Below are 15,319 nucleotides of genomic sequence, written 5' to 3'. Positions count from 1 at the left end.
TACTACTTGGATTTCACTCTCTTGATGAGATGGAGGTTCTGTTACAGAAATGAAAAGATTTAACATAGTTCTTGCTCTGAAAAAGGATGTCTGCTGATGGATTGCTATGAAATATCTCTTCATTTTGAATTTGGCTTAGTGGGTGTGATACTTAACAGTGTCAGTATCTCTGTTGTTCAAATCTTAAAATTCTGTTGAGGTTTAAAAATAGTTTACATTTCATACACAAGTTTGCCTTAAGTTAAATTTTATCTATATTGTAAAAAAAATACAAGAAAGTTGGTGTGATAATTTCAGAAAGTAAAGATAAGACAAAAATGCATCTGAATATTGTACTTAATGAAAAACCTAAAATTGTATTCCTAAAGACACCATTGCTAAAGATGCATAAATGAGAGAAAAAATGTGTTTGCAGGTGTTGCTAGTGAAAAGCAGAGAAGACTCCTCTATAACTTGGAAATGGAACAAATGGCTAAAACAGCTAAAGCTCTCATGGAGGCAGTGAGCCATGTTCAGGCCCCTTTTACTAGTGCAACACACCTGGAGCATGTGAGACCCATGTTTAAGGTGAGATACATGTTTAGATAATCATGTAGAATATCACCGGTTCTTAATACAAATGCTGACTGACAGGATTTATTGGAAATACTAAAGATTTGTATCTGCTATGTTTTGCTCATTTTGTGAGTTATTTAACTTGCTACAGGAAAGAGGATTTTGAGCCATCTAATCTAGTTTCATTTACCCTGGAATTTAAGAAGTTTCTGTGCTGATAGAAGAAGCATCTTGAGGCAATGGAGGTGTTACGATGAATGTGTTCAAGGGGAAAAAAGTATAAAAAGTAGTTAAAAACTTTTTATTTCAGATATAGAGGTGTAGTCAAAAAACAGATTAATAAACATGAGCAATCACTAATTTCAGGTCATTGTTTTGAGTCCCCCCTAATGTTTCTAATGGAGATTACATCATTGCATTTTGAGAGAGCAGTTATTAGGAAAAACTTTAATCTGATGTTGCCTGTTGCAAATGAATTCTGTAGAAAACCTAGGACTCTCATCCAGTGTAGGGGAGGAAGCTGGACCTGTATTAATCTTTTATTCTAAACATCTGTCTGCTATTTTGTAAGTGCAAAGTTGTGTGCATCCCAAATGCCTTTGCCGTAGTGGTGGATTCAGATTCATAGATAGAGTATGTCCAGTAGTGTCCAATGCCTCAGTGTGCTCTTGGATGTTGTCTCTGACACAGCTAACTCACAGCAGTCATCTGCCAGTGAGATGAGTTGTTATGCCCTTACCATGCTCTCATTTGTGCCCTTGTTCAAGTCATGGTCCTCACATGACCCCTGTGTGAACTGCTCCAGGGAAGTAAGGTCTCAGACTACTACCACTAAATAAACAAATGGTTCCCTGGAGGGATGTGCTGTGAGGTCAGGTGGAGCTCCAGGCCCAGGAATCACAGAAACATTTAGGCTGAAACAGATTCTTAAAAGCTTTGAGTCCCACTGTTAACCCAGTGCTGCCAAGTCCACCACTAAACCATGACCTGAAGTGCCACATCTACGTGTCTGTTAAATACTTCAGGGTTGGTGCCTGCACTCCTTCCTTGGGCAGCTTGTTCCAACTTTTGTCAACTGCATCTGTGAAGCAATTTTTCCTAATATTCAATCTAAACCTCTCCTGGTGCAACTTGAGGCGGCTTGCTCTCATCCTTTCCCTTGTTACTTGGGAGAAGAGACCAATCCCACCTCTTTCACCAGCTCTGTTGTTGTTCTCTGGACTCACTCCAGCACCTCCATGTCTTCCTTGCAGTGAGGGGCCCAAAACTGAACACAGGTTTCAAAGTGCAGCCTCACCAGTGCTGAGTACAGAGGGAGGATCACTGCCCTGGTCCTGCAGGCCACACTATTCCTCATACAAGCCAGGATGCCATTGGCCTTCTTGGCCACCTCGGCACAGTGAGGATCTAGCTGTACGATTGCTGTCTGTGAGGCAAACTTACGAGTTCTCTGTCACCTTATTAAAAAAACTAGCATAGTATTCCATGTGTACAGAGGAACACTAAGGACAGACCTTGTTAAAAATTTACTTCTAGGCTGTTCAAGGTTGGACATAGCAGAGGTGTACGTACTTTCTTTCTGTTGACTTCCTTAAGACTGAAATAATTCACATGCAGGCATCTGTAAAATTCATAGTGTGATTTTCTTTAAGATACCAGCCCTAATACTTCCTACCCTTTAGGATCTGAAAAGTGTATTTCTAAAGTTCATTTTCACTGGAGCAAAATATGAAGCACTGGGGTAAATTAATACCCTAAACATCCTTCATGAAGGTGCTAAGAATTAGAAGTTGTTACTTGAAGTTACTTGAGGATGTTCATGAGCTAAAGTACTGAGGACAGTGTGATGTATTGAGCAGAGGACCCTCTCACCAAAAAAAAAAAAAAGAGAACTGTGGAATTTAAATAGTTAATTTCATATTTTTTATTTAGATGTAAATTTTCAGCAAAACTTCACAAATTTCTGTGAATCTCACCCATTGATTTCCACATTAAATGGATTATTATAACTGTATTTAGAGATACATTGGCTAAATCTTTAAAACAGAGCAGAAATTCACTTTATGTACCCATCTAAGCAGTTCAAAATTTATTGTCTGGTTTTGAGGCTTAATTTTCACCTTTAATAACAAAACAGTTTACAAATAACAGCTATATCTAGTTACAAAGCACAGTATACAGACCATTAGATAGTTCTTAAGAAATTATTTCAGTCTTGTGATTTTTTTTTTTTTAGATTAGTTTTGGTTTCAATAGTAATGAAAATTAGGAAGGCGGTGGGAAGAAACATATATTTCTGAACATGAAATCATAGAATAGTTTGGGTTGGAAGTGACCTTTAAAGGTCATACAATAGGGAATTAAATCCTGAATCTATTAATTCATCTGATGCCTTTAATACTGTCCTGGAGTTACAGTTTGGTATGTGCAAGCATTAAATGCTTTTCAGAGGTAGTGCTTTTGGAATTGCTGGCTTAAATGAAACCAAAGCTCTGTGGTGCATCATTTTGTTATGAAAGTAAATGTGAAATCTGTTGCTCCTTGCTGTGCCCATTGACTCTGTATTCATCTGGGGTGCCTTCAGGTAAAATTATTTCTAAAATCATTCTGGGTTCCTCTCCATAACCCCATGTAGTTATGGTAAGATCCTCTGCATTTTCTCACTGTTTTTTCTGCCTTTGGGAGAGGGAGCCTTGACCACAAGGAAAGTGTAGACTCTCTTGCAGTAATTTTTATTGCATCTGTTTCATCCTCAGTGCCACCTAAGGCAAGAGGAATGCGAAACATAACAGTGGCCTAGGTACAAAAAGATGGAGGGATAAGAGCAACAATATTAGTAGTAGAGAGATAAGGCAAGAGTCATATCCTGGGTTTTTTTGTTGTTGTCTTACCATAATTTTAGTGTAATTAATAAAGTTTGCCTTTTTTTCCCTACCTTCCTTTTTTTTGTTGTTTTTTTCTGGTGTTATCAGGACAAGCTAGTCTTATTTTAAGTATGTACTTTTCATCGTAAAGAAATCTGGTACATGGTGTGTTGGTTATTACAAAAACTGTTGACTCTACTTTTCAGTGTGCAAAGATGAAAGTCATCCTGGTGCTAAAACTTTAACGGACATGTAATTAATGTAGCTTTAGGCTTTGGTGTTTACAACTGTCTGAGGATGGCTGTGTGTTAGTTACTGAGGGAGAGGACAAGTGCTTTTGAAGAGAGCTCCACTCTCCATTACTTCTGTCCCATTCTGTGTCTCAGGTCTCTTCTAACCACGCTTTATACTATTCTGTGTCTCATGTCTGTATATTTTATTTCCTTTTTGGTAAAAGACAACTTCAAGGTTAATGATGTAAGTTAAGGGTGGAATTTACACTTCAGCAAGATATTGAAACTGTAACATTCCCTTCAAGTACCAACAATTGCTGATTTAACACTTATATTGCATACATTCCAGTTGGCATGGACACCTTTTCTCGCTGCGTTCAGCGTGGGTCTACAGGACTGTGATGACACCGAAGTTGCCTCTCTTTGTTTGGAGGGTATACGTTGTGCAATCCGGATTGCTTGCATTTTCAACATACAGGTAAAAAATGTAAGATTGAGACAGTACTTTGATTTATGTACCAGCAAAAATGTTAGTGGGGTTCTAAGAGTCCTTGCTGCAGAAGCTGTGCACTTCAATACCTGGAGGCTGCCTGCTTCTGACATTGCAGTTTCATCTGATATTAGACTGGAAGTGTAAATGAGGTGACCTTTATAAAGTTTTTCCTGGTGTTTTGTGGTAAGTGCTTCCATGCCTCTGCACTGAAATGTTTGTTTCCCTAGAAATTGACTCCTTTTATGTCAAAGTATTTTATTTCTAGCTTTGTTACAAAGCCGTTTAGATGTGTTGTGTTGTTTTATAAAATTAGTCTCTCTGTCCTGTAAAATAGTATCTCTGTGAACTGTATTTGAAATATTGTTCTCAACTTCAGAGAGATTATACTAATCCAAGATGCCTATAAATGGATACCCTTGTTAAAAGGTTATGGCACTGGAAATGGCATTCCTGATGTAATGAATGAATGGATCTTGCAGTAAGCGCAACGCCAAGAATGCCAGACTCTCAGGTTCCAGAGGGTAATGGTGATTAAACTTGGGCTTTTTCTGGCTTTGGTTTTGGTATTTTAAAACCATTGGTAGGGAAGGTACAATTATGTTATTGTAGATTATTAGTTAATAAATGGAGTACTGGTCTGCCATAAGTCCATTATAGGGATAGCTGAAGAGAGGGGCAGGCAAAATTCATGTGTTTGGCATTGTATTTCATGTGTACATGGAAAACACTTTAAAAAACAAACAAACGAAAAAAAGAAACCAAACAGAAACCAACCAAACAACCCAAACAAGAAAACACACACCAACCCCAAAACCAACTGTATAAGACTAAGTAGAAAATGTTGAACTATGATACAATAGTGAATGCTTTCCTTCCTTCCCCCTTGCACTTGTATTTGGCAAGTTAGATAACTTTCTATCACTAATGTGGAAAGGCACATCAGGACCTGTGATTCAGCTGCTTAAAAAAGCCCAATTGAGATCATGTGAGGTTTCCTTCCTCTGTTTTTCCACCTAATATCTGCACCACCAGCTGTCCCTGAGCTGAACAGACTTAAAAATTTGATTAACAAAGCCTTCCCTGGAGCCTGCAGATGTTCAGTGAAATTCACACTCTGGTTACTTTTGTTTCTAAGCTGCAGAGGTGGAACTGGTACAAATACCAGTTCCAGCAGCTGCAGAGTTTAGCTCTCAGTCCTGCAGTGGTCAGCCTTGCGTGGGGAGGGCAAGGACGTGTTTGCTCTAAGATCCCTGTGACTCAGTTGTACCTGTCCATTGGCTTGGGACATGATTGAACTGGAGGTGTTCCCAAAATAAAAGGTTTTAAATTGCAGAAAATGGGAAGTGTTGCTTTTGAATTTTCATTATAAGCAATATTCCTTCTTGGTTTTCTATGGAAATTGTGTTTTGTTGGTGTAGTTAAAAACTATACTGGTTGTACTATTTGTTGGTGATTTCAGTATTACAGGATGATTCCAATTCACAAGATCTTGATTAGATGGGATATTATCTGATGTCAGACACCAGATAGCTCTGGTGGTTTGAAGGAGACTGGCACATTTGTACTTGAGCTGATTTAACGATCTTTTTTGTTGGAATCAAGTTTTTCCTCATGTGCTTAACCAGTGATGGCAAGTTTTCAGTTTTCATCATGTAAAAGTATAGAAATTAAGATTGATGCCTATTAAGAATTAACATTAGTTTACACACCTTGAGAGATAATGGAGGAACCTGGTTGCCTTTAAGAAAATTTCCAAAGTACACAATATAGTTTAAGTTACTCATATTCACCTCTAAAACCTCAATTACAGTTTCTGGTTTTAATTATTTATGCTTTTAATCTTACACTTGTCACACAGTCTGACTTTTGTCTTTAAGCATTTGAGACAAGATATGCATCAAAAGGATGTACTTAATCTGCTTGTATCATCAGGTTTTAATTTCTAGGTGATGGACACATTGTCTACTTCGCTGGCTTAGAAAAAGGTGGGAGGGGGGACTACCTGTATGGATAAGTAGGACTGAAAATGTTTTGTTTTTACTGAAGATACACAGTTTGTAGGCTCCAAAGTTTCATTGCTTTGTACACTTTCTTTAAGACACATTTTTCTGTGCTTCTACATCACTTTCTGTGCCTTTGCCAGCATACCCTGCAGTAGTGGTTGAGTTTGAATGTGGTCCGTGGCTCAGTGGCAATCTGTCCCTTCTTTCTGGGATTTTTTTTTAATATTTTGTATTTGGTTGTTTTCTGTGCTCAATTATTTTTTTATTTAAAAAGAGCCCTAAATATACAAACAGTTAAATATATTTCATATTTGCCATTTGTTTATCTGGTGTACAGCCATTTCACTCCATGGCCTTCAGTTTATACATAACAGGAGAATAAAATGCACTTGTGGGCTCAACTGTAATCCCCTTTTTACCATTGTAATTGGTTCATGTGACATCTGAGGAGTTTCCTTTGTTGTTTCTGGATACCATACACATAAAAATTGGGTAACTGTAGAATTTTTTTGGTGAGATCTGTCTAGATTATGGTCACTTGCTGTTTACCCATGACACTTGCTTCAGAAGCTTCTGAGGTGCTTCAAATGATGCAGATTAAATCAAATAAGTTTTGAGCAATTCCATGGAATTGTCATAACGTACCTTTCAGATACATTTTTTAGATTTTGTTGACAAAAAATGCTACAACTTGAGTGAGTCTGCTAAGGCAGAATTTTCAGAGTAGGTCTGAGTAGAGTACCAGAGTATTGAAAGCTTAGCTAAATAGCAACATTTCTTCTGAAACAGCATCCCGATTTCCCCAAAAAGACCAAACCAGAAACCTAAACACAGCCTGTGTGTTCTATGCTGTCAGATATAGCACTTCATGTTCCTGAATAGAAGGAACCTGATTTCACCCCACAGATATCTTCTTCCTGGTGAAGAACATGAATATTTTCACTGTGCTTTGGAAATTCAGTTCTAGGAAGAGAAAGGTAAATGGTATCATTGATGAAATCACAGAGATTTTACTAAGAACAAGAAATGGCAAAAACATTTATGAGACTTTTGTTTCTTTCCCTCCCATTTGTAGCTTGAAAGAGATGCCTATGTTCAAGCATTAGCAAGATTTACATTGCTTACAGTGAGTTCTGGTATTACTGAAATGAAGCAGAAGAATATTGACACCATTAAAACTCTCATCACAGTGGCTCATACAGATGGAAACTATTTAGGAAATTCCTGGCATGAGGTACAAGTCATTTGTACTTAAACTGTAAGAAAGCATGTTTACTAATTTTAAACACAGTAGTGTGCTTGTTTGTGCATAAATACAGTGGGGTTTAGGTAAGTGCCGTGTATATACTTTTGTTGCATACATTATGCAGCCAATTAAAGTAGCAGAACATGTCCAAGTGAGAAATAAAATTGTGAGAGATTAATCCAGTACTAATTAAATTAATACTCATTTTAGACAGAAGAACAGATTGTCTGACCTCAAGTGTTTAGAATTCTTTTCTTCTAAAGATCTTAGCTTGTTTTTTACTATTTCAAGCTGCTTTTTGTTGATAAACAACTTCTTTATTCTCTGGAACAGATTCTGAAATGCATCAGTCAACTTGAACTGGCACAGTTAATAGGAACTGGAGTAAAACCTCGCTACATCTCAGGGACAGTGCGTGGCAGGGAAGGTTCTTTTACTGGAACAAAAGATCAGGCACCTGATGAATTTGTGGGGCTGGGACTGGGTAAGTAATGCAGATAAGAAGTATTTCATTTAACTGGTTTTGTTCAGAGATTTAAATTTGTTCTGTGTTTTGTGTGAGGTTCTGACAAAAGACCAAGAAGTTAGTCCTTACAAAACTTAGGCTTTGAGTAGGCTGATTCCAATTTCTGGAATATTTAGTTTGCTCTGTTATTATTGCTAGGGTGGGAAGTGTAAGAAGATTATATATATTATTCATTTCTATTAAAATACAGCTTTCCAACTAAGAATGGGTTGCAGATGGTATGACCTGATTTAATAATATTGCAACATTAGTGTGCCAAGTATTTTACCAAGCAAGCAAGTCAGTATGTGTAGGTTAAGCATCTGTTGTGGAGCTTTGTGAGAAATACACAGAATTCAAACCAAGTGGGAGATTAATTTAGCTTAAATTCTGAAATTCCATTTTTTTCCTATTTTGGTTACTTTGCTACTGAGTAAGTGCCTTTTCTAGGCTTGAGCACCAAGATATACTCCAAACATGAGATGATGTCTCTTATCTTCCTAGAAAAGCCTAAGTCTTACCTTAAATTATCTTTAGAAGGTTTGGGCTTTTGTTTATTTGTCTGTTTTAGATGGGAACACAGTTAAAGATATTGAGGTACAGGGTATTAGAAAACACTGGAAGTGCCAAAGTGTATATATAAGTCTATTTGACTATGAGAGAGTTTCAGTTGTAGTGCGGTGCTCAGTATCTCCTGCTGTTTGAACTTCACCCACAGCCAGACAAAAGCTTTGTCCCCTCATTTTTTCACTTTTTTTTTTTTTTTTGAGTAGTGATAATTTTTCTATTTTCCCTGATCTTAGCCCCCAAACTAGTCCTAATCATCCAGCTTTGTGTTCTCCTCAGGCAGTTGTTCTTCTTCTATAGTCAGTCCTTTTTTTTCCTGTCTGCTCCCCTTTGGCCTGCCTCTGTGTACTCCCCTCACCTTGCCAAGCGTTGATGAAGGGAAAACTTAGGCCTGGAAGTCAATGAGTCTGCCAACACTCTCATGTACTGAGCTTCTTCCTGCCCTGCCAATATGCATCCTTCAGTTCAGTGTTCCCTGATGACCTGTGCAACTTGGCTACTTTCAAGTGCTGGCAGTTTCTCTACACTGCAGTGACTGGCCTTTAAAGGTTTTAAGGTCTAATAACTCAAGAATGTAAACTGTATTCAGGTGTCTCAAAATCATACTTGCTAGTAATTGGTATAGATCCAGCTTCTAAAGACCTTTTGCTGCTGTCAGTTACTTCTCTAGGGAAAATAGTTTATGCCCAAATACATAAAATGTTTCTCTCTGAATTGAATTTCTGGAATGCTTATTACAGTGCACATATGGAAATTTCACCATTTTCTTATTTTTTTTTAAATAATGTTGCTTCAATCTTATAGGAAAATGCTTAACGTGGTTTTCATGCACTAAAGGGCTGTTAGAACATTTTCTCAACTGTTCTAGTTATTTCACTTCTTTCCATAAATCCTTTTTTGCAGAAAGTTTAATTTTCTATGATTACTCGAAGGTATGCATTGGAACTATGGGTTTCAAGCAAGCTTTCTATAAACCTGGATTCCTGTGAAGAACACATAGTGCATATGTCCATATATACAGTCACATTTTACAGGAAAATAGTTGTTTAGAGTGAAGTTGCAGTCTGGTGACACAGAAAATCCATCTTTCAGACCTGCTTGCAAAATCAGATGTGGATAAGCAGCAGCACTCACTCTTCTTGCTGAAGTTAATGTGGTTTTGAAATAACAAAGATGGAAAAACCAAACCCAAAAGCTCCTTTGCTCATTTACTGCCTCAGCAAGGTTCAGGTGTGGTTCTTCAGGCATCTGCATTCAAATGTCTTCATCTCTTGTATTATCTTACTGTTGTGGCCCTTTTTTTTGTTGTACTTGGAAATTCAAAACATCACAAGCATGTGGGTTGTAAAAGTAAATGCACAAGCATCTGTTCTATTGCTTCTTTGGTAGGAATGTTGCCTTACTTGGAGCTGTAATTGTGAAATTCGCATTTCTTCTACTTCAGTTTCTGTTCACAAAGTTGGAAGACAAAAGCCTCTGCTGTGAGTAGGTCACAGCTGAAGTGTACTTCCTAGGTAACCAGAAATCCTCTTTGGACACTGGGAATCTGAGGAATCCCTTTTTCATAAAGCAAAGTTACATAGCTGACTCCTGTGTTTCATTCTAAAAGATTTCACAACTGTTAGAGTGTAAGTCTGCTGTCTGTTCAGGTTTTCAGGCATTGAATTACAAGTCCTGCGATAATAAGGAATTCTCATGTAAGCTGGTAGAGTTGGTTAAGGTTCTGACTCCTTGGAAATAGCCCTTCAAATTCTCTTCACACTCTGCTGCTCATTTGATAAATTTCTTCGCTGACTCGTTACCAAGATTCAAGCTAATTGACACTGGCAGCTTGTGTGTTTACAAGAGAAGTCTTGATCAAACTCAGTGGTGTTATAAGTTGCTGAAATATTAGTATGAGGTTACATATGTATGTACAGAAAAATCGTTCTATAAATGCCCTAGAAAAGTACTTCAGATAGGTCAGGTTATATAGATTTGACAGATAGTCATCTCCAGCCACCTCCAAATGTGGAAGGAGCACATCAAGACTTTGAGGCAGGCTGAAACACGAGGAGTTTTTCTCTCAGCAAACCTCTGAGAACAGAACTGCTTGCCTTCTTTCAGTCTCCTGTTCTTCTCTGTATTTCTGAAAAAAGAAAAGCCCTGAATAAAGGGTATGTGGAATTACCCAGAGTGATTGCAAGAATCCTGCTCTTTTTTTTTCATGGTGGTACAAGGGAAGTTTGGAGATTGCTAAAAATTTCAGAATTTTTCTCGCTGCCTAAGTTAGCAGTTTCTTCGTATGAGCTTTCCCAGATGTGGGTTACAGTTTCCAGCCTCTAAAATAAATAATTGCTATTTTTATTTGTAGATATTTCTCACTATTTTGGGTGATAATTTTGCTGTAATTGAGATGTAGCTTTAAGATGGAGTTTTGGTGGAAGCTCTTCTTTGTGAATGATAAACAAAATCTTTTGGGATGGATTTACTCACTTGATGCTAATTAAGCGTGAAAAATTCTCCTCTAAGCTGTATTCTCAATCATATGTTATATATTTTAAGTAGCAAGTTTACCAAAGATTCATTGAAAGATGGAGCGAAAAAGGTGATTCTTCTGGGTTTTATTTATAATCCAGATAATTAGGATTACACCAACATGCAACTGTTCACTGAGGTGGCCAGCTCATGCAAGGGAAATAAATAATGTGCTTCTCTTATTTGTGAATTAAAAATATATTTAATTATACTGGTAGTGGCACAACTTTTATTCTTCTTTCTCCCCAATCCAGTCTGTATTCTCTCTTACCCATTTTTCAATTTTTTTTTGCTGTAGTTGGTGGAAATGTGGATTGGAAGCAGATAGCAAGTATTCAGGAATCCATTGGTGAAACTAGCTCCCAAAGCGTTGTTGTTGCTGTAGACAGGTACTGTATTAAATCTGTTGTTGCCACCTGAAGTTTTTTAAGCAGTATTTGAATATCCTGTGCTAAGAAAAGGATCTTACTAATTTATTAATTTATTAGGAAGAAATACATAAAAACTAACCTAGAGAAGTGCTTTTCAGTTTGGGGGTGTTTTTAGGATCATAGATATTTTTGCAGGAAGGAGCAGAGCAAAGATTAGGCAAGAAGCTTTTTTACTGATAAAATTACTACAGAAGACTTGCAGAATGAAGTCTGCTGTAGTGTCTGTTGAATCTTGATTTGCTGTGTATAGTAACAGATAGCAAATCTCATTTTGCCTTAGTACTGATTTTTGTCAGACCCTTTTTCTCCTAAATGTTATTACTGCCTCTCTGCTTTCCTCTAGGTTATGTAGATGTTCTCTGAAATGACCAAAATTATTATTCCAGTCTTCCTTTCTATGAATCACATTTATTTTAACTGGATTTGGCTAGGCAGAATACATATTATGAACATTCCCTGTTTATATCATAGAGTAGAAGTGTTCATGCATCTTACTTGCTCAGCATGTAAGAAATCAGAACATACAATTTTTTTTATGGTTGTCAAAATTGATGAAGAGGTATCATTTCGAAGGCTTACAAACATTGTTGTGGTTGAAGTACAGGCAGCAAGATCAATGTCGGTTCAATGAAAAGTTGTCTTGCAGTAAAATCACATCAAGTGCGCTAGAAGCTTGATGCCAAACACATAATAGGTGTTCAGGTTTGCAATGTCCCTGCAAACATGGGAAGTGTTTCAAATATCTGCTTGTCATGACAAATGGAAATTAGGCACTCTGGAGACGTTTGACTTCTGTATTTGGATCAGGGATAATAAAAACTGACAGTATTATCAGTATGTCTTTGCAATTACTAATTGTTTTTTAATAACTAAAGGTAATTAGAGGCTATCTATATATTGTTAAGAAAAACAAGACAAGGAAGTTTGAATACATTTAATAGATGCTTTTCTTAAGAAATTTTAACAATGTCTTTAACTGCACTTTACAGAATATTTACAGGATCTACAAGGTTGGATGGAAATGCTATTGGTAGGTTTTATCTCTTCCCTACCCCTCCCCACCCCTGTAAACTAAATCTTGGAAAAACACTGCATTAAAATCTGTGGTCATTTAACAGTGGATTTCGTTCGCTGGCTTTGTGCTGTGTCTATGGATGAGCTGCTGTCTGCTACCCACCCTCGAATGTTTAGTCTGCAGAAGATAGTAGAGATTTCTTATTACAACATGGGCCGGATAAGGTTACAGTGGTCTAGGATCTGGGAAGTTATTGGTGATCATTTTAATAAGGTATGTTCATGATTATAGTGCATACTCCTTCAGTTACTGGTACACATTAATTTTATTTTGAGATTTATTGGAAAAGCATGTGCTTACCTGAGTCATAGTGGTTTTTATGTCCTTTTCTGTAAGCTTGAACCAACAAAAACTGTAAAGCTGGAAAGACCTGTGAGGAGGCAGAGATACACAGTATAATAAATGTAAAAACAGAAGTATACATTAAGTTATTTATCATAACCTGAGTCTAGAACTGGCTGCTGTTAGTTTTGTGTTATAATTTTGGGGGGTGTTTCATGACACTTGAATTAAGAGGTTGTCTTCAAGTCTCAATTGACTGTTTATCAAATGAATGTTTGACATACATTTTTAATACAGCTGTTGAAGTCTTTTTTGGACAGCTTGCTTATTTTTAGGGGGTTTTAAATGCCAGGTTATTTAACATAGAAGATAGCTGGAAGTAGTTAGGAATTATTGAATTGCATAAACAGTGTGGTTTCTGGAACTGACTGCTGTTTAATTTCATTAATTTTCCAGTACTGCTTAGTTCTCTGTTATCAACTGTAAAGGCAGCTTGTGCTGAATCCATAAGAATTCTGATGCAAGCTTACTCTGCATTTCTATTCTACATTCTCAGGTTGGCTGCAATCCCAATGAAGATGTAGCTATTTTTGCAGTAGACTCATTAAGGCAATTGTCAATGAAGTTCTTGGAAAAAGGTGAACTTGCTAATTTCCGATTCCAGAAGGACTTCCTAAGACCATTTGAACATATCATGAAGAGGAACAGGTAATCATATAGAATTAACTGAACTGCCTGGGATCACAAGCATCAACTTTTGCAATTAATGTTTCAAATAGCCTTTGTAAAATCAGTCGTTAGAGAATTGTACTATTCTAATTGATTATGTAATTTAATTTTAAAAATTACTGTTTGTTATCCTAATTTAGGTCTCCTACTATTCGAGACATGGTTGTACGGTGTATTGCACAGATGGTGAATTCCCAGGCTGCTAACATTCGTTCTGGCTGGAAAAACATTTTTTCAGTGTTCCATCTGGCAGCTTCAGATCAGGATGAAAGTATAGTGGAACTGGCATTCCAGACTACAGGACACATTGTCAGTGAGTATGGACGATATTCAGACGTCATGCAAGTGTGTCACTCTAAGAGCCCAAGAAGCTTTGTTTGTGTGTGGACTCCACAGCCTGCATAGTAGAGCCCACTCCATGTCTTGGAACGAATGATTTACACTTTCCAATCACTCCTCTGAGAAAATACTTACAAAAGTCTTTCAATAAGATTAGAGTTAACTGGCTTTCTTCATGCCTTTTGGCAAAACTTATCTCTTTGTAGCATTCTGTAGTAAAACAAGTCAGGCCTTAAGTAATTCTATTTAATGTGTACATTTTTATTTAAGTGAAGTATTCCGGGGTTTCCCCTAGGAAAAATAAAAATTTAGCCATTTTACTAATATGTTGTTTACCTATCTTTTTCTGTGTTTCTGAATTGTGCTTGTGTAAGGCCTGTTTAGGAGAAAGTGCTGAGCTAGGGGGCACTATGATAATTTTTTTTTCTCTCTCTCTCTATTCTAATCTAGATCCTAGGTTTTAAGGGATTTCTTTATTCTGTCTGAACCTCTGCAAGTTTATAAAACTATTTCAGCATCGATGAAGGACTTTTTTTTTCTTCAAAAGTAGCTATTTAAAAACAAGGCAACATGTTGCTGAGGAGGAGGTCCATCAGTAGATGTAATTCCATGCTTCATGCATCCCTCTTAAGCTCTGGTGACACAGACTAGTGTTAAACAGTAAGCCTATTGCTCTAGTCTTGCTTAACTGTTACATTTACCTGCTTTAGTCTAGATGCTACTCTAATTTACTTTAAACACTCACTGTCAAAATGAAATGCCCTCTGGGTACTTTTTTTTTTGTATTCCTTTTTTTTTTCTTTAGTTTTTATTACTACTCAGACATTTGACAGCACCGGTCAATGAACCAGCTTCTCATGACTTCTGTTACAGACAGTTCATATTAGAATTAATAGATTTTAAAGCATGACACTTTTTTTTCTCCTTTTCACACTTTTCTCTCAGCAATCGTGTTTGAAAAACACTTCCCAGCAACCATAGATTCTTTCCAGGATGCAGTCAAGTGCTTGTCTGAATTTGCCTGCAATGCAGCATTTCCAGATACCAGTATGGAAGCGATCCGCCTCATTCGCCACTGTGCAAAATACGTGTCTGACAGACCTCAGGTATAGTCTGTGTTAAGTGCTTTTATTAAAAAAAAAAAATTTATGCTAAACTTATTGTCTTCCCTTCAAATTTCATGGATTAATGAGAAATGTACTTTATTCGGAAACAATAGGAGTATAAAATGCCACAGGCTTTGAAAGTATCAGCGATTTTTTTTTCTCCTTTTATTCCCCTTTGCCAATTCCTATCCACCCAGTTCAACTGGTGACTAGTATTCCTGAGAGCTGCTGGAAATCAGCATATCTCAGGATCTGCTCTCTACCGAGAAATGTGAAGAAATGGATAATGGCGTAGCCAAAAATGCTTGATATCCTCAAAATGTTATGGTTAGATCCTCACTTTCAGAGCTGTCTCTATAAAAATGAGAGCAAGA

The 15,319-nt window shown here is 37.1% G+C and overlaps 1 protein-coding gene across 1 annotated transcript in view; it reads left to right on the top strand.

Moving 5' to 3' along the window:
* ARFGEF1 (ADP ribosylation factor guanine nucleotide exchange factor 1) overlaps positions 1 to 15,319 on the top strand; it is an 87,198-nt gene that overhangs the window by 55,524 nt on the left and 16,355 nt on the right. Inside the window, exons 19-28 of the mRNA XM_048287044.1 lie at positions 416 to 567; positions 4,002 to 4,130; positions 7,224 to 7,382; positions 7,728 to 7,878; positions 11,282 to 11,372; positions 12,404 to 12,444; positions 12,533 to 12,702; positions 13,328 to 13,479; positions 13,641 to 13,813; positions 14,785 to 14,945. Coding sequence (XP_048143001.1) covers positions 416 to 567; positions 4,002 to 4,130; positions 7,224 to 7,382; positions 7,728 to 7,878; positions 11,282 to 11,372; positions 12,404 to 12,444; positions 12,533 to 12,702; positions 13,328 to 13,479; positions 13,641 to 13,813; positions 14,785 to 14,945 — 1,379 coding nt within the window. The remainder of the gene's footprint in view (positions 1 to 415; positions 568 to 4,001; positions 4,131 to 7,223; positions 7,383 to 7,727; positions 7,879 to 11,281; positions 11,373 to 12,403; positions 12,445 to 12,532; positions 12,703 to 13,327; positions 13,480 to 13,640; positions 13,814 to 14,784; positions 14,946 to 15,319) is intronic.

This window comes from Corvus hawaiiensis, chromosome 26, assembly GCF_020740725.1.
Source record: "Corvus hawaiiensis isolate bCorHaw1 chromosome 26, bCorHaw1.pri.cur, whole genome shotgun sequence".
In the NCBI taxonomy this organism is placed as follows: Eukaryota; Metazoa; Chordata; class Aves; order Passeriformes; family Corvidae; genus Corvus; species Corvus hawaiiensis.
Note: the sequence above shows the minus strand (reverse complement) of the source record. Positions and strands in the feature narration are given on the sequence as shown.